Source organism: Sciurus carolinensis, chromosome 12, assembly GCF_902686445.1.
Source record: "Sciurus carolinensis chromosome 12, mSciCar1.2, whole genome shotgun sequence".
NCBI classification, from domain to species: Eukaryota; Metazoa; Chordata; class Mammalia; order Rodentia; family Sciuridae; genus Sciurus; species Sciurus carolinensis.
Genome location: NC_062224.1, coordinates 51,225,259 through 51,252,266, shown reverse-complemented (window position 1 = coordinate 51,252,266; position 27,008 = coordinate 51,225,259). Strand labels below are relative to the sequence as shown.

General features: G+C 38.6%; 1 protein-coding gene across 1 annotated transcript; it reads left to right on the top strand.

Moving 5' to 3' along the window:
- The first annotated feature begins 23,934 nt into the window (after positions 1-23,934).
- On the top strand, positions 23,935-24,470 carry LOC124962212 (60S ribosomal protein L23a-like). Its single transcript, XM_047521403.1, has one exon. It carries the CDS (start codon positions 23,935-23,937, stop codon positions 24,403-24,405), a length of 471 nt encoding a protein of 156 aa, XP_047377359.1. The 3' UTR covers positions 24,406-24,470.
- Positions 24,471-27,008: the final 2,538 nt, after the last annotated feature.

The window sequence follows — 27,008 nt, the reverse complement described above, 5'->3', positions numbered from 1 at the left end:
AAAAAAATAAAAAGCATCAGAGTCTGTATTCAATGGTAGAGCACTTGATTAGCATGCACAATGCCCAGGGTTCCATCCCCAGTATCACAAACTAAAAAAAGAAAGAAATTAAGAACTTAGAAACACCAGAATTCTGAATAGCAAGAAATGTTCATGTTGATGAATAAAATTTTTAGAAATCTTCATGGTAATAATAATCACTTAAGAAAGTAACAAAGGACAAATATTTTTACTTGTTACTTCACCCTAACCAATTGTATATAGGTTAACACGTAAAGAAAAATTGGGGATTGGGAGTATAACTCAGTGGTAAAGCACTTGCCTTAGAAAGTTTGAAGCCATGTGTTTAAGCTTTAGCACCACAAAAAAGAAAGAAGGGAAAAAAAATCAATAGCTGGGTAAGCTGGAACTTCAGCAGAAAAACATTACACTTTCTGAATCTGAAAAAAAGTCAGGAAAATGGCAGTGCTGTAATAATGGGATAATCATAAGATTGCTATCCTACAAACTACATTAGGTTCCTGGTCAGAATATGGAGTTGGGGAAGGGAACCAAATTTCTTTGATGTGGTAATGGAGTTTGTAATAAGGTGTCTTATACTGAATTAATGAATGTTGTTTTCTTTGGCATGTTTGTAACATATTTCATATACTACTTCAAACATACTGCCAAAACTTCTTATCATTTAACATTTTTATATTTATCAGAACCCTATCACAACTAATCATATATATTATTTATAACTTGTACATACTTGAAAATGGAAATATATGTGAAATAATTGGTTAAGGAATTGTAAACATTCCTTACATTCAGATTCTCAATGCTTTTGAAGTGCTTTCTGACTCAGCCATCATCGATATTCACCTTTTACACATGGAGTCTTTATGCTGTGTTTTTAAGAAGAATCAAGAACCATGAGTGCGGGGTTTTTAAAACAGATTTGCAATCAGATCTGCTCCTCTCCATGCTATGACATTGCCTCCTTATAGGTTGAAAATGAAGTTTAAAAAATGTATGCAGGGCACCTAACATTCCCAAACATGGTGGCTTAGCAATGAAAGTACAATATAGAACATTTCCTGTTTATCCTTGTGACCCTCTGGCTGGCTGGGAGCTGTGGTTGGCTGCCCCCAGCATCTCAAGAGAATATCTTCCCACCTATTATTATCCTGGGAAAAGATCAAACTTTTAAGTAGACTTCATATTGAATGCATATCACTTTTGCACTTGTAAGCTCAAACAAATCACAAGCTGAACAATCTTGATTTGGGATCATTGTTGACCTGGTTTTGATAAACATTTTGACTATGCTGATAAGTATTTCTACCCTGCTTGCTCTCTCTCAGCAATTGTTTGGTTCTTAGTTAAGAGAGTGTCAGTAATGTCTGTAAGATTTTCTTCCAACTCAATTTCTACAAGTTTTATGCACACACAGGGAATGTCAGTTGCCTCATTATTGTCACTTAGTATTACTACTACAGCTATTGTGATAATCAATAATTTTAAGATGTACTCTGAATTTAGAAGAATTTAAAGTATGCTGAAAATGTTCATTTTAATGTATAGTGACTTAGAGCTTAGAATTGGGTTATTAAATGTATGGTTTTGGGTAACACAATCATTCTAAACCTTAGTTTTCTTATCTATGAGATGAGCAGGCCTTGTAAGTTAAAGTTTTTGTGAGATTTCAATGACACGGTGTATGTTAAAAATAATGCTTAATATGTGAGCTATTACTTTTTATAATAATACACTTATATTGAGCTACTTGTATATTATTTCCCTTGAAGAAAGTTGTAACCTGTAGAGAGGATAAGATGCTGATAAAGATAAGATAGCAAATGGCTGAGTGAAAATTCTGGAAAATGTTTCTACTTGAATGTAGAAAGTATTCATATGCATTTGTCAATAAAGGATGGTATTGTTTGGAATGGACTATTTTGGAAACTTGACACTAAACTTTTTTTTAACTTCTCTCTTGTTTTAGAGGTAACAATCTGTTCTATATAATAGATATATGACTGTCAAACTGGAAACTGTCTACTAACTTCCCTTGAAGGTTGTTTTGCCTTTGTTTAAGTTCTGATAGTGGATTGTGAACAGAAGTCAAGTGACAATTCAGGGTTAGCCTTAAAAAAGAATATCTGAGGTAGGGTTTGTGGTTCAGTGGTAGAGTGCTCAGCTAGCACATGTGAGGCACTGGGTTCCATCTGTAGCACCAAATAAAAAAGTAAGTAAAATAAAGGTGTCCATCCACCAGTAAAAATAAAATAAAATAAAGAAGAATGCCTGTGTACTCCCCACTGTCTAGTTCTCCTCCTTGTATACTGATAATTGTTAAAAAAAAAGGTTCAGCAGAATTTAGATATAGTGAAATATCTGTATTGAGTTGCCTCTCCAGCTGTTCACTGCTTATTTTTCTAGACTGTTACATGAGAAAAGGGACCATGTTAAAATAACATGTTACTAAACATAATATTTAAGCCACTGTATTTTAGGATCTCTTTGTTATGGGATCTTAGTGTCGACCCTAACTAATAACATTTCAAGAGCAAAGAGATTTGAAAACGAACTAATTAGTACTTCTAGATATGAACAATGGAAGTGAAATTAAAATGCAATGAGTAAGTAAGAAGAAGCAGGGCTACAGTGAGAAATGGTTGATTCCAGGCTTGGAAAAGGGAAAATAGAAGATGAACCCTGAACACTGTGGTACAAAAATATAAGGAAATGCTTAAGCTATGGTGCAATCAGAGTGCTGCTCAGCAATTTACAAAGAAATAAAAATAACAACATGAATGAGCTTTAAAACATTAAGCTAAGTAAAAGAAACCACTCATAAAACTACCTATTACATCATTCCATGTGTATAACTTCAAACAAGGTAGCAACTAAAGACACAGAAAGTAAATCAATATTTATTTATGGGGGGCTTGGATATTGGAGCAGGGATTGATTGCAGATGGTCATCCGGGAACGTTGGGAGTAATAGAAGTACTCTAAAACTGGATCGTGGTGAAGTCTGCATAACTGTACACATTTGTTAAAAGTCATTGGATTATGTGCTTAAAATGGATGAATTATAAGGTATGTAATTATACTTCAGTAATGCTTTAAAATATTTGAGAGATATTTTTGAGAAACAAAACAAAAATGATGGAGCATGGAAAAAGGACTCGGAGTCAATATGAAGAATCTCCCAATGGCCAAATGTGGAACAAGTTGGGAAAGAGAACAAGTGAAGATAAGAAGATATTTTAACTTGTATGATAAAATATCCATGACTGTATGCAGGTAAAAGTGAACTGATTAAACAAGTCTTTTTAACATGGAATTCCACTTAACTAATGTAGAAGCAATGATGGAAACAGGAAACTGCCTTTAAACACACCACAGCAGTAATTATAGACAAGAATTATCAATGGTTGCTCAAATTAGTTGGTGAAAGTATGATCAGAAAATATCTTCTCACACAATGCTTATGATATTGGAAAAATAGTAACCTAATATAGAGAAACTTGGTAAATACTACCTTAACTAAGTTATCAAAGTTACCACTACAAATTAGAACAGATGTCAACATCATGTACCCCACTTATGATTCACAGAAAAGGGTGTAGTAACCTTGTGTCATAGCCTTGTCTCACTGAAAGGCATACCTTCAGATTAATCATGAGAAAATATCAGTCAAACCACAAATGTGGGCTATTCTAAAAACTAACTCATAGGGACTCTTTAAAATTGTCAAGATGAAGAAACAAAAGAGTGAGTGAAGAATAGTCAAATTGGGAGTATGTACAGAGACAAAAACTTAACTGCAATGTGGGATCTTGGGAAAGAAAAAGCATCCCATTGTAAAATCTGCCAAAATTTTAATAAGGTCTATAATTGGTTTCAATCATTGTAGTATGGTTAATTTACGAGAGAAAGCTGAGGTAAATATGTGGAAAGTCTCTACTATTTTTTTTTCTGTAAGCATAAAAATATTTTAAGATAAGAAAGTTTTAAAAATTCAAATAGATTAGTCAGATTAAACTCAATTGAAGAAAAAGTGAACTGAAAGAGATCAGAGAAAATTATCTTGGATTTTCTCCGAAGAGACAGAAGAGACTGAGATATGGAAAATATAAAAGATAAGAGCTAGCTAACTAGAATCTCAAAGTCAGAATAAAGAAGAAACAACATTAAAGGAGATAATGGCTGAGGCTTCTTTCAATTTTTGAGAATTCTTGAAAAATTCCAGTATTTTGAAGAAGCTCAATGAATTATCAACAGAAACAACATAAAAATGCAGAAGAGGAAGAGAAATTTATGAAAGCAACCAAAAAGAAAAGACAGATCATTTATTAAAAAATGGCAGATGATAAAAGACTTCTCCATAGCGACAATGGTTCGGAAAAGAGTGCAGTGTCTTAAGCGCATGGAGGAAAATAACCTTGACTGTAGAATTCTATGCAAAGTGAACCTGTCTTTCAAGAAAAAGAACACAATAAAGAGATTTCCAGATAAACAACAAACAAAAGGTAATTAAAAAAAAAGAGGGCGGGCCAAGATGGCGGACTAGAGGGCGGCTGCATTTCACGCTGCTCCAGGACGCAAGATTCAAAAGAGGAGATAGTGAGAGACTTGGGACCAACTCAAAGCTGCCGGGTGAGTCTCTCCTGTTGGGGAGGCATCCCGGATGCGGCGGTAGCCCCGGAACGCAGGGAATTTGTGAAGTGGAGTTGCTCGGCGAGACGCCCCTCCCCCCGCTGGAGCGGTAAACACGGACAACTGGGATCATCATGGAGGAGGCGGCTCAGCATAGCGCTTGGACTCGAGCAGCCGCTGGGGCTCCAGGCGGCTGCCTGGGGAGGAGCTGCGTGGCGAGCTGTTTGGACCCAGAACAACCGCTTCTGAACACGGGGGGTTGCCCGGAGGAAGAGGAGGAGTGCGGCAGGATGCTTGGTCTGGGAGTGACTGCATCAGAACCACAGGCGGTTGCCAGAGGAGGAGCTGCGTGGTGAACTGTTTGAACTCAGAGCGAGCGCTCCTGAGTGCCGGGAGGTTGCCCGGAGGAGGAGGAGGAGTGCGGCGTGTTGCTTGACCTGGGAGTGACTGCATCAGAGCTGCGGGCGGTTGCCGGAGGAGGAGCTGCGTGACGAGCTGTTTGAACTCGGAGCAGCTGCTCCAGAACACTGGTGGCCTGCCTGGAGGAGGAGAGCGCTGGGACACTTAGTCTGGGAGTGACTGCATCAGAACCACAGGCGGTTGCCAGAGGAGGAGGCGAGTGGTGAGTTGATTGGACTAAAAGCGACCGCTCCTGAACACCGGTCGCCTGCCTGGAGGAGGAGCGTGGAGAGTCACCTGGTCTCGGAGCCACCGCTCCTGAACACCCGGGGGGCTACCCCAAGGAGGAGGAGGAGGAACAGGGCGGGTCACATGGACTTGGAGTGACTGCCTAGGGCTACGGGTGGTTGGCGGGAGGAGGAGACCCGAAGTGAGTTGCTTGGACTCCTAGTGACTGTGTCGGAAACCGGGCAGCTGTCTGGAGGAGGAGGTGTGTGGCTGGTCTCTGGGTCTCGGAGCTATTGTACGGGGCTCCAGGTGGTGGCTCAGGGGAGGGGCTGCATAGCCAGGCGATTGGTGCAGAGGAGGGTCCCAGGAGCTAGGTGGCTTCTTGCTGGAAGAGCCGCACAGAGACATGCCTAGGGGCGGAGCGAAGTTTCCAGGGCGGCGGGCAGATTCTCTGGGAGAGACAGCCTAAGGAGACTCGCCTGCGAAGGGTGAGGCTCCCAGGCCCAGGACGTAGGTCCGGGCCCCTGGGATCGTTGCAGAGGAAGACAGCCCACCCCAGGCGGTAGTTGTAGATTGAGGGGAACCTCTAGGAGGGCAACTGACCAGCGAGACATCCCCACCGAGTGAGTCTTCCCGGCCGGGGGAGGTTTTCCCACAGGGACAGTAAAGCCAGAGACATAGGCACAAACAGGCCTTGCCTCAGCCTGCAGCCTAGTTCCCCATTGGATGACCATTGGTCAACAAGAGGAGGCACCTCTGCCCACTAGCAGGGAATATACGCCACCTGAGGGTTACCACACCTAGAGAGGCAGCTTCTTCGTGGAGATCTGCATTATCAACCTCCTCCAAGACTTCAGGCTACTGAAGGATAAGAGGGGATATACTAGCAATCTTCAGGGACATTATAAGTTGATAGAGGAAATCTGCAATATCTTAATGACCCGCTGATTCCTGAACAATATGAGAAAACAAGGGAAGAAAATGCCCCAAACAAATCTAGATGTTACATCAATAAAATCCAATGACAGCATGGCAGAAGAAATGACAGAAAGGGAGTTCAGAATGTACATAATTAAAATGATTAGGGAAGCAAACGATGAGATGAAAGAGCAAATGCAGGCATTGAATGATCGCACCAATCGACAGTTAACAGAGCAAATTCAGGAAGTAAAAGATCATTTCAATAAAGAGTTAGAGATATTGAAAAAAAAACCAAACAGAAATCCTTGAAATGAAGGAAACAATAAACCAAATTAAGAACTCCATAGAAAGCATAACCAACAGGATAGAACAGCTGGAAGACAGAACTTCAGATATTGAAGACAAAATATTTAACCTCGAAAACAAAGTTGAACAAACAGAGAAGATGGTGAGAAATCATGAACAGAATCTCCATGAACTATGGGATATCATGAAAAGGCCAAATTTGAGAATTATTGGGATTGAGGAAGGCTTAGAGAAACAAACCAAAGGAATGAACAATCTATTTGAAGAAATAATATCAGAAAATTTCCCAAATCTGAAGAATGAAATGGAAAATCAAGTCCAAGAGGCTTATAGGACTCCAAATACACAAAATTACAACAGACCCACACCAAGGCACATTATAATGAAAATGCCTAACATACAAAATAAAGACAGAATTTTAAAGGCTATGAGAGAAAAGAACCAAATTACATTCAGGGGGAAGCCAATACGGATATCAGCAGATTTTTCAATCCAGACCCTAAAAGCTAGAAGGGCCTGGAACAACATTTTTCAAGCTCTGAAAGAAAATGGATGCCAACCAAGAATCTTATACCCAGCAAAACTTACCTTCAAATTTGACGATGAAATAAGATCATTCCATGATAAACAAAAGCTAAAAGAATTTACAAAAAGAAAGTCAGCATTACAGAACATTCTCAGCAAAATATTTCATGAGGAAGAGATAAAAAACAAAGAAGCAAATCAGCAAAGGGAGGAATTATCCTAAAGGAACTTTCAAATAAAGGAGGAACCAAGATGTGTCAAAAATTTTAAATATGAACCAAATGACCGGGAATACAAATCATATCTCAATAATAACCCTGAATGTTAATGGCCTGAATTCATCAATCAAAAGACATAGACTGGCAGATTGGATTAAAAAGAAAGATCCAACAATATGTTGCCTGCAAGAGACTCACCTCATAGAAAGAGATACCCATAGACTAAAGGTGAAAGGATGGGGAAAAACATACCATGCACATGGGTTCAGCAAAAAGGCTGGAGTATCCATCCTCATTTCAGATAATGTGGACTTCAAGCCAATGTTAGTTAGAAGGGATAAAGGAGGACATTTCATACTGCTTAAGGGAAGAATAAATCAGCAAGATATAACAATCATAAACATCTATGCCCCAAACAGTGGCTCATCCATGTATGTTAAACAAATCCTTCTCAATTTTAGAAACCAAATAGACCATAACACAATAATACTAGGTGATTTTAACACGCCTCTTTCACCACTGGACAGATCTTCCAAACAAAAATTGAACAAAGAAACCACAGATCTCAATAACACAATCAATAATTTAGACTTAACAGACATTTATAGAATATACCATCCAACCAAGAGCGAATACACTTTCTTCTCAGCAGCACATGGATCCTTCTCTAAAATAGACCATATATTATGCCACAAAGCTAATGTCAGCAAATACAAGAAGATAGAGACACTACCTTGTATTCTATCAGATCATAATGGATTGAAGTTAGAAATAAATGAAAGAGTAAAAAACAGAAACTACTCCAACACATGGAGATTAAACAATATGCTACTATATGATGAATGGATAACAGAAGATATTAGGAAGGAAATTAAAAAATTCTTAGAGGTAAACGAGAACAAAGAAACATCATATCAAAATCTCTGGGACACTATGAAAGCGGTACTTAGAGGAAGATTTATTTCATGGAGCGCATTTAATAAAAGAAGTAAAACTCAAAAAATAAATGACCTAAAACTACCGCTCAAAGCCCTAGAAAAAGAAGAACAGACCAACACCAAAAGTAGTAGAAGGCTAGAAATAGTTAAACGGAGAGCTGAAATCAACGAAATTGAAACGAAAGAAACAATACAAAAAAATTGACAAAATAAATAGTTGGTTCTTCGAAAAAATAAACAAAATTGATAAACCTTTAGCCACACTAACAAAGAGAAGAAGAGAGAAAACCCAAATCACTAAAATTCGGAATGAACAAGGAAATATCACAACAGACACGAGTGAAATACAAAACATAATTAGAAGCTATTTTGAAAAGCTATACTCCAACAAAATAGAAAATTTCGAAGACATCAACAGGTTTCTAGAGACATATGAATTGCCTAAAGTGAACGAGGAGGACAAACACAATTTAAATAGACCAATTTCAAGTAATGAAATAGAAGAAGTCATCAAAAGCCTTCCAACAAAGAAAAGTCCAGGACCAGATGGGTTCTCAGCCAAGTTCTACAAAACTTTTAAAGAAGAACTCATTCCAATACTTCTCAAAGTATTCCAGAAAATAGAAGAGGAGGGAACTCTCCCAAACTCATTCTATGAAGCCAATATTACCCTGATTCCTAAACCAGACAGAGACACATCGAGGAAAGAAAATTTCAGACCAATATCCTTAATGAACATCGATGCAAAAATTCTCAACAAAATTTTAGCAAATCACATACAAAAACATATTAAAAAGATAGTGCACCATGATCAAGTGGGTTTCATCCCAGGGATGCAAGGTTGGTTCAACATCAGGAAATCAATAAATGTCATTCACCATATCAATAGACTTAAAGTCAAGAATCACATGATTATTTCGATAGATGCAGAAAAAGCATTTGATAAAATACAGCACCCCTTCATGCTCAAAACACTAGAAAAAATAGGGATAGTGGGAACATTCCTTAACATTGTAAAGGCCATCTACGCTAAACCCATGGCTAATATCATCCTAAATGGTGAAAAACTGAAAGCATTCCCTCTAAAAACTGGAACAAGGCAGGGATGCCCTCTTTCACCACTTCTATTCAATATCGTCCTTGAAACTCTAGCCAGAGCAATTAGACAGACCAAAGAAATTAAAGGGATACGAATAGGAAAAGAAGAACTCAAACTATCCCTATTTGCTGATGATATGATTGTATACTTAGAGGAACCAGGAAATTCCACCAGAAAACTTTTAGATCTCATAAGTGATTTCAGTAAAGTAGCGGGATATAAGATCAATGCACATAAATCGAAGGCATTTTTATATATAAGCGATGAATCTTCAGAAAGAGAAATTAGGAAAACTACCCCATTCACAATAGCTTCAAAAAAAATAAAGTATTAGGGAATCAATCTCACAAAAGAGGTGAAAGACCTCTACAAGGAGAACTACAGAACACTAAAGAAAGAAATTCAAGAAAACCTTAGAAGATGGAAAGATCTCCCATGTTCTTGGATAGGAAGAATTAATATTGTCAAAATGGCCATACTACCAAAAGTGCTATACAGATTCAATGCAATTCCAATTAAAATCCCAATGATGTACCTTACAGAAATAGAGCAAGCAATTATGAAATTCATCTGGAAGAATAAAAAACCCAGAATAGCTAAAGCAATCCTTGGCAGAAAGAGTGAAGCAGGGGGTATCGCAGTACCAGATCTTCAACTCTACTACAAAGCAATAGTAACAAAAACGGCATGGTATTGGTACCAAAATAGAAAGGTGGATCAATGGTACAGAATAGAGGACACGGACACAAACCCAAATAAATACAATTTTCTCATACTAGACAAAGGGGCCAAAAATATGCAATGGAGAAAAGATAGTCTCTTCAACAAATGGTGCTGGGAGAATTGGAAATCCATATGCAACAGAATGAAACTAAACCCATATCTCTCACCATGCACGAAACTAAACTCAAAATGGATTAAGGATCTCCGAATCAGACCAGAGACCTTGCATCTTATAGAAGAAAAAGTAGGTCCAGAGCTTCAACATGTCAGCTTAGGACCAGATTTCCTCAACAGGACTCCCATAGCACAAGAAATAAAAGCAAGAATTAATAACTGGGATAGATTCAAACTAAAAAGCTTTCTCTCAGCAAAGGAAACTATCAGCAATGCAAAGAAAGAGCCTACAGAGTGGGAGAAAATCTTTGCCAATCATACTTCAGAGAGAGCGCTAATCTCCAGAATCTATAAAGAACTCAAAAAACTCTACACCAAGAATGTAAATAATCCAACTGACAAATGGGCTAAGGAAATGAATAGGCACTTCACAGAAGATCTACAAGCAATCAACAAACATATGGAAAAATGTTCAACATCTCTAGTAATAAGAGAAATGCAAATCAAAACCACCCTAAAATTCCATCTCACCCCAATTAGAATGGCAATTATCAAGAATACAAGCAACAACAGGTGTTGGCGAGGATGTGGGGAGAAAGGTACACAATTACATTGCTGGTGGGGCTGCAAATTAGTGCAGCCACTCTGGAAAGCAGTGTGGAGATTCCTTAGAAAACTTGGAATGGAAACACCATTTGACCTAGCTATCCCACTCCTTGGCCTATACCCAAAGGACTTAAAATCAGCATATTACAGAGATACAGCCACATCAATGTTCATAGCTGCTCAGTTCACAATAGCCAGATTGTGGAACCAACCTAGATGTCCTTCAATTGATGAATGGATAAAGAAAATGTGGTATATATATACAATGGAATATTACTCAGCCATAAAGAATGATAAAATTATGGCGTTTGCAGGCAAATGGATGAAACTGGAGAATATCATGCTAAGTGAGATAAGCCAATCTCAAAAAACCAAAGGAAGAATGATATCGCTAATAAGTGGATGATGACACATAATGGGGGGTGGGAAGGGTTAGTGTTGGGGTTGGAGTTGGGTTTAGGGAGGGGGGCAGGAATGGAGGAAGGAAGGACTGTATAGATGGAGGGGAAGGGTGGGAGGGGAGGGGGGAAGGGAAAAAATGGCAGAATGAATCAAACAACATTACCCTATGTAAATTTATGATTACACAAATGGTATGCCTTTACGCCATGTACAGACAGAGAAACAACATGTATTCCATTTGTTTACAATAAAAAAAAACAAAGAGACACTTCCTTTTTAAAGCACATACTAAGAACAAACTTCAGAAAGAAGGAAAATGATTGTCATGTGGAAAACCTGACAGGCAAGATGGAAAAATTAGTGTAATAATTAGGTAGGTAAATCCTAAGACTTGACTGTGTAAGAGAAATATCTAATTTTGAAAAGGGCAAATAGGACAAAACTAAAACATTGGGTGACAGCAGTATGTAAGTTTAGAGAAAGTGATCAGAGTTCAGGTGTTTTAAGGTTCTTATATTTTTAAGAGGAGGAAAAACATAATTAACTTTAGACCTTGTCAAATTTAATATGTATTTCAAACTAACTAGAGTAGCCATTAACAGAATAGAACCTATAACTTCACATCAGTGTGATGGGGAGAAGGAATGGGAAAGAACGTGTGAAGAAACAGTACACTCATTCGAAAAAAAAAAAATAACAAAGGAAGCGAAAGAAATATAAATTAAAAGGCCAGGTTCAGATATATTAATAAACCACCTTAAATGTACATAATTATCTGTTAAAGACAAAAATTTCTAAAAATTTAATATGGAAAAGCAAAGATATACACTATTTAAAAGAGATACACCCAAAATATAAAGATTTGAAAAGAACAGGAGTTAATAGATGGAAATAAACTCACGTGATTGGACCCACCCAGTACTGAAGTAAAGCACAAACTGTCCTACTCAATAGCACTTTTTACACATAGCAGAATTCACAATTATGTGCAGATTTTTAGGGAATAGTTATCTATAAGAGCTCTAGTTAGTGAGACACCAATGTGTTTTGCTTCTTGTAAGTGTATTTGATACTTTGTTTAAATTGACTTTTACCTGTGAATGTGCCCTTTGTTCTCTTTTCTTATGATAATCAGAAAGAAATAGGTTTTGGGAGCAAGTAGGATATAGTTTGGACACTTGAACAAAACTGAAATATCTTTCAACCAACTGATTGTTCTTCATGACATACAGAATTAAAGACCCTCTGATTGTTAACTCCTGTAGGAGTTTAAACCATAATTATTTAAAACAAGAAACTAAGGTACGTGGGGTGCTGCAGTAGCACATGCTCCTAATCCCAATGGTTCCAGAAGTAAAAGCAGGAGGATTTTGAGTTCAAAGCCAATCTCAGTAAAAGTGAGGTGCTTAGCAACGCAGTGAGACCCTTTCTCTAAATAAAATATAAAAAGGACTGAGGATGTGTCTCAGCAGTTAAGTACCCCTTACCTCATCCCCTGTACCAAAAAAAAAAAAGGAACAAACTAACATCATATCATGTTTTTAGTACATAATTTTGTCATCTATTAAAGTGAATAAGGAAACTTGAATTTAAATGAAACTTTACAGGTATACTAAGAAGGATTTTCAATGCTAAATTAAACATAGCAAAGGGAGAATCAGTAATAAAGTAAAAGACTTTAATTGCACTTCAATGGATAGAAGACATCAGAGTAAAAACAGAACCCTCTCCAATTCTGAAGGTTTAAGAAGTGACAAGTCTTATATCAACAGTCTGATAGTATTTAGAATAAATTACTTTTCATTAATCTAACAATTATTTAGTGATTGCTTAGTATGTGCCTGGCTCTATTTTAGGGACACAGCACTAAACAAAACATTTCCAAATTCCCACCTCTAAGGTGTTTACAGTCCAGTGGAAGAGAGGGACAATTGGTGGAACATGTATTATACCAGATAATTCAACTTCTACAAAGACATGGCAGAAGAGAGCAATACGAAGTTTTTGGGGAGACACTGCACTTTTAGGTGGGGTAGATGGGGAAGTCCTCACAGAGAGGGTGATTGATATTTGAACAAAAACATGAAGGAGAGAGGATATGAGTCATGAAGATAAACTGGAAGACCATTTCGGGCAGAGGCATCAGCAAATGCCAAGGTTGTGAGCTGGACTATGGCCAGTGTGTTCAAGAAACATCAAGGAGCAGGCATGAATGTGGAGAAAGCCAGAGGAATAGTGGTTGGAGTTAAGTTCAGAGACAGTGAGACATCAGGTCCCTGTGACTTCATAGGACATTTTGAGAACTTTGGAGGTTTGAATGTGATTGTAAGGACTTAGACTTAAAAAAAAAAATTGGTAAAATGGATAAAAGAAGAGAGTGTGATTTTAAACATCTTTAGGATTAGAACTCATTACCATTAAGTACATTCATTTCCAAAATATTTTATAACCCCATACTGAAAGTCTATCTCCCATTCTCTCTCCTTGTAAGGTAGTAACTTCTAATCTACTTTCTATGAATTTGCCTGTTGTAGATATTTCATATCAGTGAAACGTACAATGTTTGTTCTTTTGTACCAAGCTTATTTCACTTAATGTTTTCAAGGTTCATTCATGTGGTAGACTGTACCAGCACTTCAATCTTTTCTATAACTGACATCTGTTTTATCTATATACCACTTTTATTTATTCATTTATCTGTTGATAACCATTATGGTTGTTTTCACTGTTGGCTATTGTGAATAATGCAGCTATGAACACTGATGTACAAGTTTCTGCTTCAGTCCTTGCTTTCAATTCTTTTTTTCCCCCTTATTTTTATTTTTATTTTTGCAGTACTGGAGATTGAACCCAAATCCTTGCATGTCTAGACAAATGCTCTATCATTGAGCTACATCCCCAGCCCCTTTTTAAACTTTATTTTGAGATAGGGCCTTGTTAAGTTGCCTAGGAGCTCTGAACTAGTGATCCTCCTGCTTCAACCTTCTAGGCAGTGCATGCCAGAGACCTGACCTTGCTTTCACTTCCTTTGGGTATATACCTAGAATTGGAATTGCTGAATCCTATGTTAATGAGTAAAGCTCCTGCTATTTTCCACAGTAGTATCATTTTATATTTCCAATGTTAAAGTATAAGCTTTTCAGATTTTTCCACATCCTCACAAATATTTGTTATTTTCTACTTTTAAAAATATAACCATTCTAACTGTGAAGTGATAGTTTTGGTTTGCATTTTCTTAATGATTAATAAGTTGAGCATCTTTTCATATACAGCCATTTGTGTATCTTCCTTAAAGAACTGTATTCAAGTCCTTTGCCTGTTTTAAAGTTGGATTATTCTTTTTGTTGTGAGAATTCTTTATATATTCAGGATAGTAACTTCTTATATGTACTCATATGATTTGCAAATATTTTCACCCTTCTGTATTTCTTGACACTGTCCTTTCGTGTTTTCTGTATCTTGTGTTTTGCTCCTCAGTACCTCCATTACTGCCTGGTTTTGCATTTACTTGGTTTTTGTTTGCTTGCTTCTGGTGGTGTTGGGGATTGAATCAGTGCTTTGTACTTGCTTGGCAGGTACTTTACCACTGAAATACACTTCCATTTAATTTTTGTTGTTGCTGTCATCCTTGTTTTATGGTATACCAATATGATTCCATTTTTCTTTCCTGTTTAATATCTATTTTAGTTATATTCTTAAGTGGTTAGTAGTGCCACAAGTGAAATGTTGAAGATGTTAATTGTAATTCCCAAGATGCCCCCACTAAGGACTTTGGCTTTTGATCTGAGTAAAATGGAAAACTATTGGAGGCTTCTGACTGGATCTGTTTCCTTTTAGTCTGGCTGCTAGGCTAAAAAGAGACTGCTAAGGGTAGATGCCAAGCTGGAGCTGAAATGTGAAATAGGTTTTATAATGAACCAGGCAAAAAATTATGGTGGCTTAAAACATATGGGCAATGACACAAGGTATCACTGGGATTTGTGTTCAGATTTGGAGTGTACTTTTCAAGGAAAAATAAACAGAGGATTTACTACAAAATTTTTTGTGAACTTTGAGAGAAAGATAAGAGTGACATCAAACATTTTGGAAGAAAATCAAATTTTAGAATTCCAAATTTTAGGATACGTGTGTGTATTAAGTAGACTCTTCATCAATATTTTTTGAAATGTATTCCACATTTAGAAGAAACTAAAACATCTCAAGGATATGATATTTTCATATATTGAATGTCAGGATAGGTAATAGAGTTGAAACAGGAAAGCACATTCCTCATACCATCTGTGTGTACTATACCCAGAAACTGGTCTATTGAGTGTGAGAATAACTGAATACTCTAAGAAAGTAAATTTGTAAAGGAAGAAAGGGAGAGAAGGAAGGAAAGAAAAGAGGAAAAGGAGTTCAGTTATGTTCACCCTGCCCTTACCAAATGAGCAAAATTTGTTAATAAATTTTAGAAAGAATTTTAACAACAAAATATTTCTGTTAAAAAAATGAAAGAATTTCTTTGCTATCAATTCTGACACTTGAGTATATCAGAAAAAACCCATCCATTCCACTTATATGAAGGGTCTAGAAAATGTAAATCTATAAAGTCATCTGTAATTTGATTGATAGAACTATTCTAAAACTGGTTTGTATTGATTTTGTATAACTTTTAAATTTATTAAATTTACTTATCATCACTATTACTTTGAACAGGTGACTTCTTTATAAATTATACTTCAATAAAGTTAATAAAATTTATATAAATATGTCAGGTATGTACGCACATGCCTGTAATCCCAGCTACTTAGGAGGCTGAGGCAAGGGAATTTCAAGTTCAAGGTCAGCCTGGGCAACTTAGCAAGACCCTGTCTCAAAATAAAACATATAAAAAAAGTTCAGTGGGACAGCATCCCTAGGATCAATCTCCAGTACTGCAAAAACATATGTTTATGTATATGTACACACACACACACACATACACATACACACACACATACACCCCAGAAAATTAAAAAGCAAACTTTCATTCCTTGATCATTCTGAATAATACGTTAATACTCATATGGACAAATTTTTGTTAAACATTTAATACCATTATAATTTTAGTTTCAGTTTTCTATGTCTGTATTTTTATGTAAGAGTCTGTGTTTTTTACAGTGGAAATCTCAATTTCAGATTTTCAATAATAAGCCAAATACTTTATGAAACTAGTATTAGTCAACCCATTTGTATGGAAATAGTTCAATAAAGCCCAACAAAAATGTGTGTGAATCAATGGAAGCAGGTATTAATTAGGAGTTCTGATTTCATACGAGGAAAATACTTACTTAATGATGGTATAATATGAAGTGTAACATTTCCAAATGTACTCATATTAAAAAAGTGAATATTTTAAGTCTATAAACATATGTACCACACTGTTAATTAGCTTCTGTAAAAAGGATATGTCTTGGAAGAAAATATATTTATTTCTTCATATATTACATGATCAATTAAAAGGAAGCAAAGTACAAAGAGACTAAACACCTGAGAAAGAGAGAGAGATGAGGTCCTCAATAAAGGCAGTGGTGATAAAGAAGCAGTTAAACACACACAAAGAATTTAGTTTCCAATTGATATGGTACAAAACCATTGTGGGATTAAAAAGAATGAAGAATTATATTACATGAAATTATTCTGACAGAACTATAAACATTACTTGAATATAAATCTTATAAACATTATTAAATTTATGAAGCAAAATGGAAGATTTGACTAAAAGAAGAACATACACTATGATGTGTACATCTTGGTTAATAAGCAGAAAAAGAAAGCAGGAAAGTGGAGAAAAGGAAATAAAGATGACAATGAGAATATTAATGATGAAGTCATTTAACAACATAATGAGAAACGTGAAAAACAGCTCTCTACATCACTGTAACTGAGATGGTAACGTCAAAAAGAAAAAGTTTTCCTAAAATTTGGTTTTTAAAAACCATAGTAAACCCGGGCATGGTGGCGCAAGCTGGCAATCCCACTGAGTCAGGAGGCTGAGGCAGATCTCAAGTTCAAGGCCAGTCTCAGCAACTTATTGAAATCCTGTCTCAAAGCCAAAAGAACTGGGGTGTACCTCAGTAGAAAAGTACCCAGGTTTGGGTGGGGTGGTACTGGGTAATCCTCTGCAAAAAAAAAAAAAAAAAAAAAAAAAGTAAAACAATAGATTTCTTGGTAAAAATTTAATACAACATTTGAAAAGAAAAAAATTGGTTCTGGGGATGTAGCTCAGTGGTAGAGTTAAATAGAATACAAACATTTAAAGTAGGACACCATGGATGTGCTCTGCCAGGTTGTGAGGAGGACTCCACCTGTGTGCCTCGGCGGGGCCCGGGAAGTAGCTGAAGCTGCATTCTCAGCACCCTTCCTGGGTACCAGCCTTATCAGGCTCACACTCGTCACATGCACTGTCATGAGGCAGTTCCTCAAAGGCCAGGTCTGACTTTTTACCTGTAAGGTTCTGGTCTAAAATACCTGACACCTGTTTCCACTCCTGTTGCACTTGGTGACTTGACCCTAAAGCACCCTGGCCCCTAGGGTGTGCCTAGAGACCATGAGGGAAGGAAAGTTCTCCCATCTCAAATCACTAATGAGCATGAAGATAATGAACTCAGGATTCAAGAAGAGGAGATATTGAGAGACTTGGGACCAACTCAGAGCCACCAGGTGAGACCTTCCCACTGGACAGGGCTCCCCGGACAGAGTGGTAGTCCCAGAACACAGGGAACTTCGTGGAGTAGAGTTGCCCAGCAAGACTCCCCGCTGGAGCGGTGACCCTGGACAACCAGGAGCACTGTAGAGGAGGACAGCCCAGCGAGAGGCTTTGGTGCAGAGCGAGGGTCCCAGGCCCAGGTGGCAGGACCCCACTGCAGGCAGCTTCTCGGAGGAGGGCTGCCCAGCAAGAGACTCACTCCCAGGGCAAGGCTCCCTGGACCAGGAGGTAGTTCTGGAGCCCTGGAAACATCACAGAGGAGGGCTGTCCAGGCCAGGCGGTATGTCTGGACTGAAGGGAACTTCTCGGAGAGAGCTACCCAGCAAAACATCCTCACTGGGTGAGTCTTCCCCACTGGGTGAGGCTTTCCCACCAGGGTGGTAGAACCAGAGACTTAGGCCCAGACCAGCCACGCCCCAGCCTACAGTCTAGTCCCCCTTTTGACTGACCATCAGTCAACAAGTGGAGGCACTTCTTTCCACCAGCAAGAAATATACCCCACCTGAAGGCCACCACCACTAGAGGGGCAGCTTCCTTGTGTATCACTGCATTATCAAGTTCCTCCGAGACTTCAGGCTACTGAAGGCTAGGAGGCAAGTTATTGGAAATCTACAGGGACACTATAAGCCAATAGAGTTTCACTACTAGAGAGGTAGATACCTGACCAATATGAGAAAACAAGGGAAGAAAATGTCCCAAACAAACCTAGATGCTACATCAATAAAATTCAATGACAGCATGACAGAAGAAATGTCAGAAAGGGAGTTCAGAATGTACATAATTAAAATGATCAGAGAAGCAAACGATGAGATGAAACAGCAAATGCAGGTTTTGAATGATTGCACCACTCAACAGTTAAAAGAGCAAATGCAGGAAGCAAAAGATCATTTCAATAAAGAGTTAGAGATACGGAAAAAAAAAAAACAGACAGAAATCCTTGAAATGAAGAAAACAATAAACCAAATTAAAAACTCCATAGAAAGCATAACCAATAGGAGAGAACACCTGGAAGACAGAACCTCAGACATTAAAGACAAAATATTTAATCTTGAAAACAAAGTTGACCAAACAGAGAAGATGGTAAGAAATCATGAATAGAATCTACAAGAACTATGGGATATCATGAAAAAGTCAAATTTAAGAATTATTGGGATTGAGGAAGGCACAGAGAAACGAACCAAAGGAATGAACAATCTATTCAATGAAATAATATCAGATAATTTCCCAAACCTGAAGAATGAAATGGAAAATCAAGTACAAGAGGCTTATAGGACTCCAAATATACAAAATTACAATAGACCCACACCAAGGCACATGATTATGAAAATACCTAACATGGGGATTTTCAAGATTGCAGACTAGAGGGCGGCTGCATTTCACGTTGCTCCAGGACGCAAGATTCAAAAGAGGAGATAGTAAGAGACTTGGGACCAACTTAAAGCTGCCGGGTGAGTCTCTCCCATTGGGGAGGCGTCCCGGATGGGGCGGTAGCCCCGGAACGCAGGGAACTTTGTGAAGTAGAGTTGCTCAGTGAGACGCCCCTCCCCCCCACTGGAGCGGTAAACATGGACAACTGGGATCATCATAGAGAAGGCGGCTCAGCACAGCACTTGGACTCGGAGCAACCACTGGGGCTCCGGGCGGCTGCCTGAGGAGGAGCTGCGTGGTGAGCTGTTTGGTCTCAGAACAACCGCTTCTGAACACCGGGGGGTTGCCCGGAGGAAGAGGAGGAGCGCGGCGGGTCACTTGGTCTAGGAGTGACTGCATCAGAGCCACAGGCAGTTGCCAGAGGAGGAGCTGCGTGGCGAGCTGTTTGAACTCAGAGCGAGTGCTCCTGAACACCGAGATGTTTCCCGGAGGAAGAAGAAAAGTGCGGCGGGTCGCTTGACCTAGGAGTGACTGCATCAGAGCCACAGGCAGTTGCCAGAGGAGGAGCTGCGTGGCGAGCTGTTTGAACTCAGAATGACCGCTCCAGAACACCAGTGGTCTGCCTGGAGGAGGAGCGCGGTGGGCCCCCTGGTCTAGGAGTGACTGCATCAGAGCTACGGGCGGTTGCCAGAGGAGGAGCTGCGTGGCGAGCTGTTTGAACTCAGAATGACTGCTCCAGAACACCGGTGGCCTGCCTGGAGAAGGAGCTCGGTGGGTCACTTGGTCTCGGAGCCACCGCTCCTGAACACCCGGGGGGGCTACCCTGAGGAGGAGGAGGAGGAACAGGGTGGGTCACTTGGACTCGGAGTGACTGCCTAGGGCTACGGGCGGTTGGCGGGAGGAGGAGATGCGAAGTGAGTTGCTTGGACTCCTAGTGACTGCGTCGGAAACCGGGCGGCTGTCTGGAGGAGGAGCTATTGTACGGGGCTCCAGGTGGTGGCTCAGAGGAGGGACCGCATAGCCCGGCGATTAGGTGCAGAGCAGGGTCCCAGGAACGGCTTCTTGCTGGAAGAGCCGCACAGAGACACGCCTAGGGGCGGAGCGAAGTTTCTAGGTCGGCGGGCAGATTCTCTGGGAGAGGCAGCCTAAGGAGACTCGCCTGCGAAGGGTGAGGTTCCCAGGCCCAGGACGTAGGTCCGGGCCCCTGGGAACGTTGCAGAGGAAGACAGCCCACCCCAGGCGGTAGTTGTAGATTGAGGGGAACCTCTAGGAGGGCAACTGACCAGCGAGACATCCCCACCGAGTGAGTCTTCCCTGCCGGGGGAAGTTTTCCCACAGGGACGGTAAAACCAGAGACACAGGCACAAACAGGCCTTGCCTCAGCCCGCAGCCTAGTTCCCCATTGGATGACCATTGGTCAACAAGTGGAGGCACTTCTGCCCACTAGCAGGGAATATACGCCACCTGAGGGTCACCACCCCTAGAGAGACAGCTTCTTTGTGGAGCTCCGTATTATCAACTTCCTCCAAGACTTCAGGCTACTGAAGGATAAGAGGGGATATACGAGCAATCTTCAGGGACATTATAAGTCGATAGAGGAAATCTGCAATATCTTAATGACCCACTGATTCCTGAACAATATGAGAAAACAAGGGAAGAAAATGCCCCAAACAAATCTGGATGTTACATCAATAAAATCCAACGACAGCATGGCAGAAGAAATGACAGAAAGGGAGTTCAGAATGTACATAATTAAAATGATTAGGGAAGCAAACGATGAGATGAAAGAGCAAATGCAGGAATTGAATGATCGCACCAATCGACAGTTAACAGAGCAAATTCAGGAAGCAAAAGATCATTTCAATAAAGAGTTAGAGATATTGAAAAAAAAACCAAACAGAAATCCTTGAAATGAAGGAAACAATAAACCAAATTAAGAACTCCATAGAAAGCATAACCAACAGGATAGAACAGCTGGAAGACAGAACTTCAGATATTGAAGACAAAATATTTAACCTCGAAAACAAAATTGAACAAAGAGAGAAGATGGTAAGAAATCATGAACAGAATCTCGAAGAACTATGGGATATCATAAAAAGGCCAAATTTGAGAATTACTGGGATTGAGGAAGGCTTAAGAGAAACAAACCAAAGGAATGAACAATCTATTCAATGAAATAATATCAGAAAATTTCCTAAATCTGAAGAATGAAATGGAAAATCAAGTCCAAGAGGCTTATAGGACTCCAAATACACAAAATCACAACAGACCCACACCAAGGCACATTATAATGAAAATTCCTAACATACAAAATAAAGACAGAATTTTAAAGGCTGTGAGAGGAAAGAACCAAATTACATTCAGGGGGAAGCCAATACGGATATCAGCAGATTTTTCAATCCAGACCCTAAAAGCTAGAAGGGCCTGGAACAACATTTTTCAAGCTCTGAAAGAAAATGGATGCCAACCAAGAATCTTATTATTTGAAGGTAAGCAAAACTTACCTTCAAATTTGACGATGAAATAAAATCATTCCATGATAAACAAAAGCTAAAAGAATTTACAAAAAGAAAGCCAGCATTACAGAACATTCTCAGCAAAATATTTCATGAGGAAGAGATAAAGAACAAAGAAGCAAATCAGCAAAAGGAGGAATTATCCTAAAGGAACTTTCAAATAAAGGAGGAACCAAGATGTGTCAAAAATTTTAAATATGAACCAAATGACCGGGAATACAAATCATATCTCAATAATAACCCTGAATGTTAATGGCCTGAATTCATCAATCAAAAGACATAGACTGGCAGATTGGATTAAAAAGAAAGATCCAACAATATGTTGCCTGCAAGAGACTCACCTCATAGAAAAAGATACCCATAGACTAAAGGTGAAAGGATGGGGAAAAACATACCATGCACATGGACCCAGCAAAAAAGCTGGAGTATCCATCCTCATTTCAGATAATGTGGACTTCAAGCCAATGTTAGTCAGAAGGGAAAAAGGACATTTCATACTGCTTAAAGAAAGCATAAATCAGCAAGGTATAACAATCATAAATATCTATGCCCCAAACAGTGGCTCATCCATGTATGTTAAAAAAATCCTTCTCAATTTTAGAACCCAAATAGACCATAACACAATAATACTAGGTGATTTTAACACGCCTCTCTCACCACTGGACAGATCTTCCAAACAAAAATTGAACAAAGAAACCATAGATCTCAATAACACAATCAATAATTTAGACTTAACAGACATCTATAGAATATACCATCCAACGAAGAGCGAATACACTTTCTTCTCAGCAGCACATGGATCCTTCTCTAAAATAGACCATATATTATGCCACAAAGCTAATGTCAGCAAATAGAAGAAGATAGAGACACTACCTTGTATTCTATCAGATCATAATGGATTGAAGTTAGAAATAAATGAAAGAGTAAAAAACAGAAACTACTCCAACACCTGGAGATTAAACAATATGCTACTATATGATGAATGGATAACAGAAGATATTAGGAAGGAAATTAAAAAATTCTTAGAGGTAAACAAGAACAAAGAAACATCATATCAAAATCTCTGGGACACTTTGAAAGCAGTACTTAGAGGAAGTTTCATTTCATGGAGCGCATTTAATAAAAGAAGTAAAACTCAAAAAATAAATGACCTAACACTACATCTCAAAGCCCTAGAAAAAGAAGAACAGACCAACACCAAAAGTAGTAGAAGACAGAAAATAGTTAAACTCAGAGCTGAAATCAATGAAATTGAAACGAAAGAAACAATACAAAAAATTGACAAAATAAATAGTTGGTTCTTCGAAAAAATAAACAAAATTGATAAACCTTTAGCCACACTAACAAAGAGAAGAAGAGAGAAAACCCAAATCACTAAAATTCGGAATGAACAAGGAAATATCACAACAGACACGACTGAAATACAAAACATAATTAGAAGCTATTTTGAAAAGCTATACTCCAACAAAATAGAAAATTTCGAAGACATCAACAGGTTTCTAGAGACATATGAATTACCTAAAGTGAACCAGGAGGACATACACAACTTAAATAGACCAATTTCAAGTAATGAAATAGAAGAAGTCATCAAAAGCCTACCAACAAAGAAAAGTCCAGGACCAGATGGGTTCTCAGCCGAGTTCTACAAAACCTTTAAAGAAGAGCTCATTCCAATACTTCTCAAAGTATTCCATAAAATAGAAGAGGAGGGAACCCTCCCAAACTCATTCTATGAAGCCAATATTACCCTGATACCTAAACCAGACAGAGACACATCAAGGAAAGAAAATTTCAGACCAATATCCTTAATGAACATCGATGCAAAAATTCTCAACAAAATTTTAGCAAATCGCATACAAAAACATATTAAAAAGATAGTGCACCATGATCAAGTGGGTTTCATCCCAGGGATGCAAGGTTGGTTCAACATCAGGAAATCAATAAATGTAATTCACCATATCAATAGACTTAAAGTCAAGAATCACATAATTATTTCGATAGATGCAAAAAAAGCATTCGATAAAATACAGCACCCCTTCACGCTCAAAACACTAGAAAAAATAGGGATAGTGGGAACATTCCTTAACATTGTAAAGGCCATCTACGCTAAGCCCATGGCTAATATCATTCTAAATGGTAAAAAACTGAAAGCATTCCCTCTAAAAACTGGAACAAGCTTTTCACCAAGATGGCGCCGAAAGCTAAGAAGGAAGCTCCTGCCCCTCCCAAAGCTGAAGCAAAAGCAAAAGCTTTGAAGGCCAAGAAGGCAGTGCTGAAGGGTGTCCACAGTCATAAAAAGAAGAAGATCCGCACATCACCTACCTTCCGGCGACCCAAGACGTTGCGGCTCCGGAGGCAGCCCAAATATCCTCGGAAGTGCGCCCCCAGGAGAAACAAGCTTGACCACTATGCCATCATTAAGTTCCCCCTGACCACTGAGTCAGCCATGAAGAAGATTGAAGACAACAACACACTTGTGTTCATTGTGGATGTCAAGGCCAACAAACACCAGATCAAACCAGCTGTAAAGAAGCTCTATGACATTGATGTGGCCAAGGTTAACACCCTGATTAGGCTTGATGGAGAGAAGAAGGCGTACGTTCAACTGGCTCCTGATTATGATGCTTTGGATGTTGCCAACAAAATTGGGATCATCTAAACAGAGTCCAGCTATCTAATTCTAAATATACCCCTTTTTTTTTTTCAACCAAAAAAAAAAAAAAACTGGAACAAGGCAGGGATGCCCTCTTTCACCACTTCTTTTCAATATCGTCCTTGAAACACTAGCCAGAGCAATTAGACAGACCAAAGAAATTAAAGGGATACAAATAGGAAAAGAAGAACTCAAACTATCCCTATTTGCTGATGATATGATTGTATACTTAGAGGAACCAGGAAATTCCACCAGAAAACTTTTAGATCTCATAAGTGAATTCAGTAAAGTAGCGGGATATAAGATCAATGCACATAAATCGAAGGCATTTTTATATATAAGCGATGAATCTTCAGAAAGAGAAATTAGGAAAACTACCCCATTCACAATAGCTTCAAAAAAAATAAAGTATTAGGGAATCAATCTCACAAAAGAGGTGAAAGACCTCTACAAGGAGAACTACAGAACACTAAAGAAAGAAATTCAAGAAAACCTTAGAATATGGAAAGATCTCCCATGTTCTTGGATAGGCAGAATTAATATTGTCAAAATGGCCATACTACCAAAAGTGCTATACAGATTCAATGCAATTCCAATTAAAATCCCAATGATGTACCTTACAGAAATAGAGCAAGCAATTATGAAATTCATCTGGAAGAATAAAAAACCCAGAATAGCTAAAGCAATCTTGGCAGAAAGAGTGAAGCAGGGGGTATCGCAATACCAGATCTTCAACTCTACTACAAAGCAATAGTAACAAAAACGGCATGGTATTGGTACCAAAACAGAAAGGTGGATCAATGCTACAGAATAGAGGACACGGATACAAACCCAAATAAATACAATTTTCTCATACTAGACAAAGGGGCCAAAAATATGCAATGGAGAAAAGATAGTCTCTTCAACAAATGGTGCTGGGAGAATTGGAAATCCATATGCAACAGAATGAAACTAAACCCATATCTCTCACCATGCACGAAACTAAACTCAAAATGGATTAAGGATCTCCGAATCAGACCAGAGACCTTGCATCTTATAGAAGAAAAAGTAGGTCCAGAGCTTCAACATGTCAGCTTAGGACCAGACTTCCTCAACAGGACTCCCATAGCACAAGAAATAAAAGCAAGAATTAATAACTGGGATAGATTCAAACTAAAAAGTTTTCTCTCAGCAAAGGAAACTATCAGCAATGCAAAGAAAGAGCCTACAGAGTGGGAGAAAATCTTTGCCAATCATACTTCAGATAGAGCACTAATCTCCAGAATCTATAAAGAACTCAAAAAACTCTACACCAAGAATACAAATAACCCAATCAACAAATGGGCTAAGGATATGAACAGACAATTCACAGAAGAAGATCTACAAGCAATCAACAAACATGAAAAAATGTTCAACATTTTTAGTAATAAGAGAAATGCAAATCAACATTACCCTAAGATTCCATCTCACCCCAATTAGAATGGCGATTATCAAGAATACAAGCAACAACAGGTGTTGGTGAGGATGTGGGGAGAAAGGTACACTCATACATTGCTGGTGGGGCTGCAAATTAGTGCAGCCACTCTGGAAAGCAGTGTGGAGACTCCTTAGAAAACTTGGAATGGAACCACCATTTGACCCAGTTATCCCACTCCTTGGCCTATACCCAAAGGACTTAAAATCAGCATATTACAGAGATACAGCCACATCAATGTTCATTGCTTCTCAGTTCACAATAGCCAGATTGTGGAACCAACCTAGATGTCCTTCAATTGATGAATGGATAAAGAAAATGTGGTATATATATATACAATGGAATATTACTCAGCCATAAAGAATGATAAAATTATGGCATTTGCAGGCAAATGGATGAAATTGGAGAATATCATGCTAAGTGAGATAAGCCAATCTCAAAAAAACAAAGGACGAATGATATCGCTAATAAGTGGATGATGACACATAATGGGGGGTGGGAGGAGTTAGTGTTGGTGTTGGAGTTGGGTTTAGGGAGGGGGGCAGGAATGGAGGAAGGAAGAACTGTATAGAGGGAGGGGAGAAGTCGGAGGGGTGGGGGAGAAGGGAAAAAATGGCAGAATAAATCAAACAACATTACCCTAAAAAAAAAAAAAAGAAAAGAAAAGAAAATACCTAACATACAAAATAAAGACACAATTTTAAAGATTGTGAGAGAAAAATCAAAGTACATTCAGGGGAAAACCAATACGGAATATTAGCAGATTTTTCAACCCAGGCCCTAAAAGCTAGAAGGGCCTGGAACAACATTTTTCAAGCTCTGAAAGAAAACGGATGCCAACCAAGAATCTTATACCCAGCAAAACTTACCTTCAGATTTGACAATGAAATAAAATCCTTCCATGATAAACAAAAGCTAAAGGAATTTACAAAAAGAAAGCCAGCACTACAGAACATTCTCAGCAAAATATTCCATGAGGAAGAGATGAAAAACAACAATGTAAATCAGGAAAGGGAGGAACTACCCTAAAGGAACAGCCAAATAAAGGCGAAACCAAGTCATGTAAAAAATGAGCCAAATGACCGGGAATACAAATCATATCTCAATAATAACCCTGAGTGTTAATGGCCTGAACTCATCAATCAAAAGACATAGA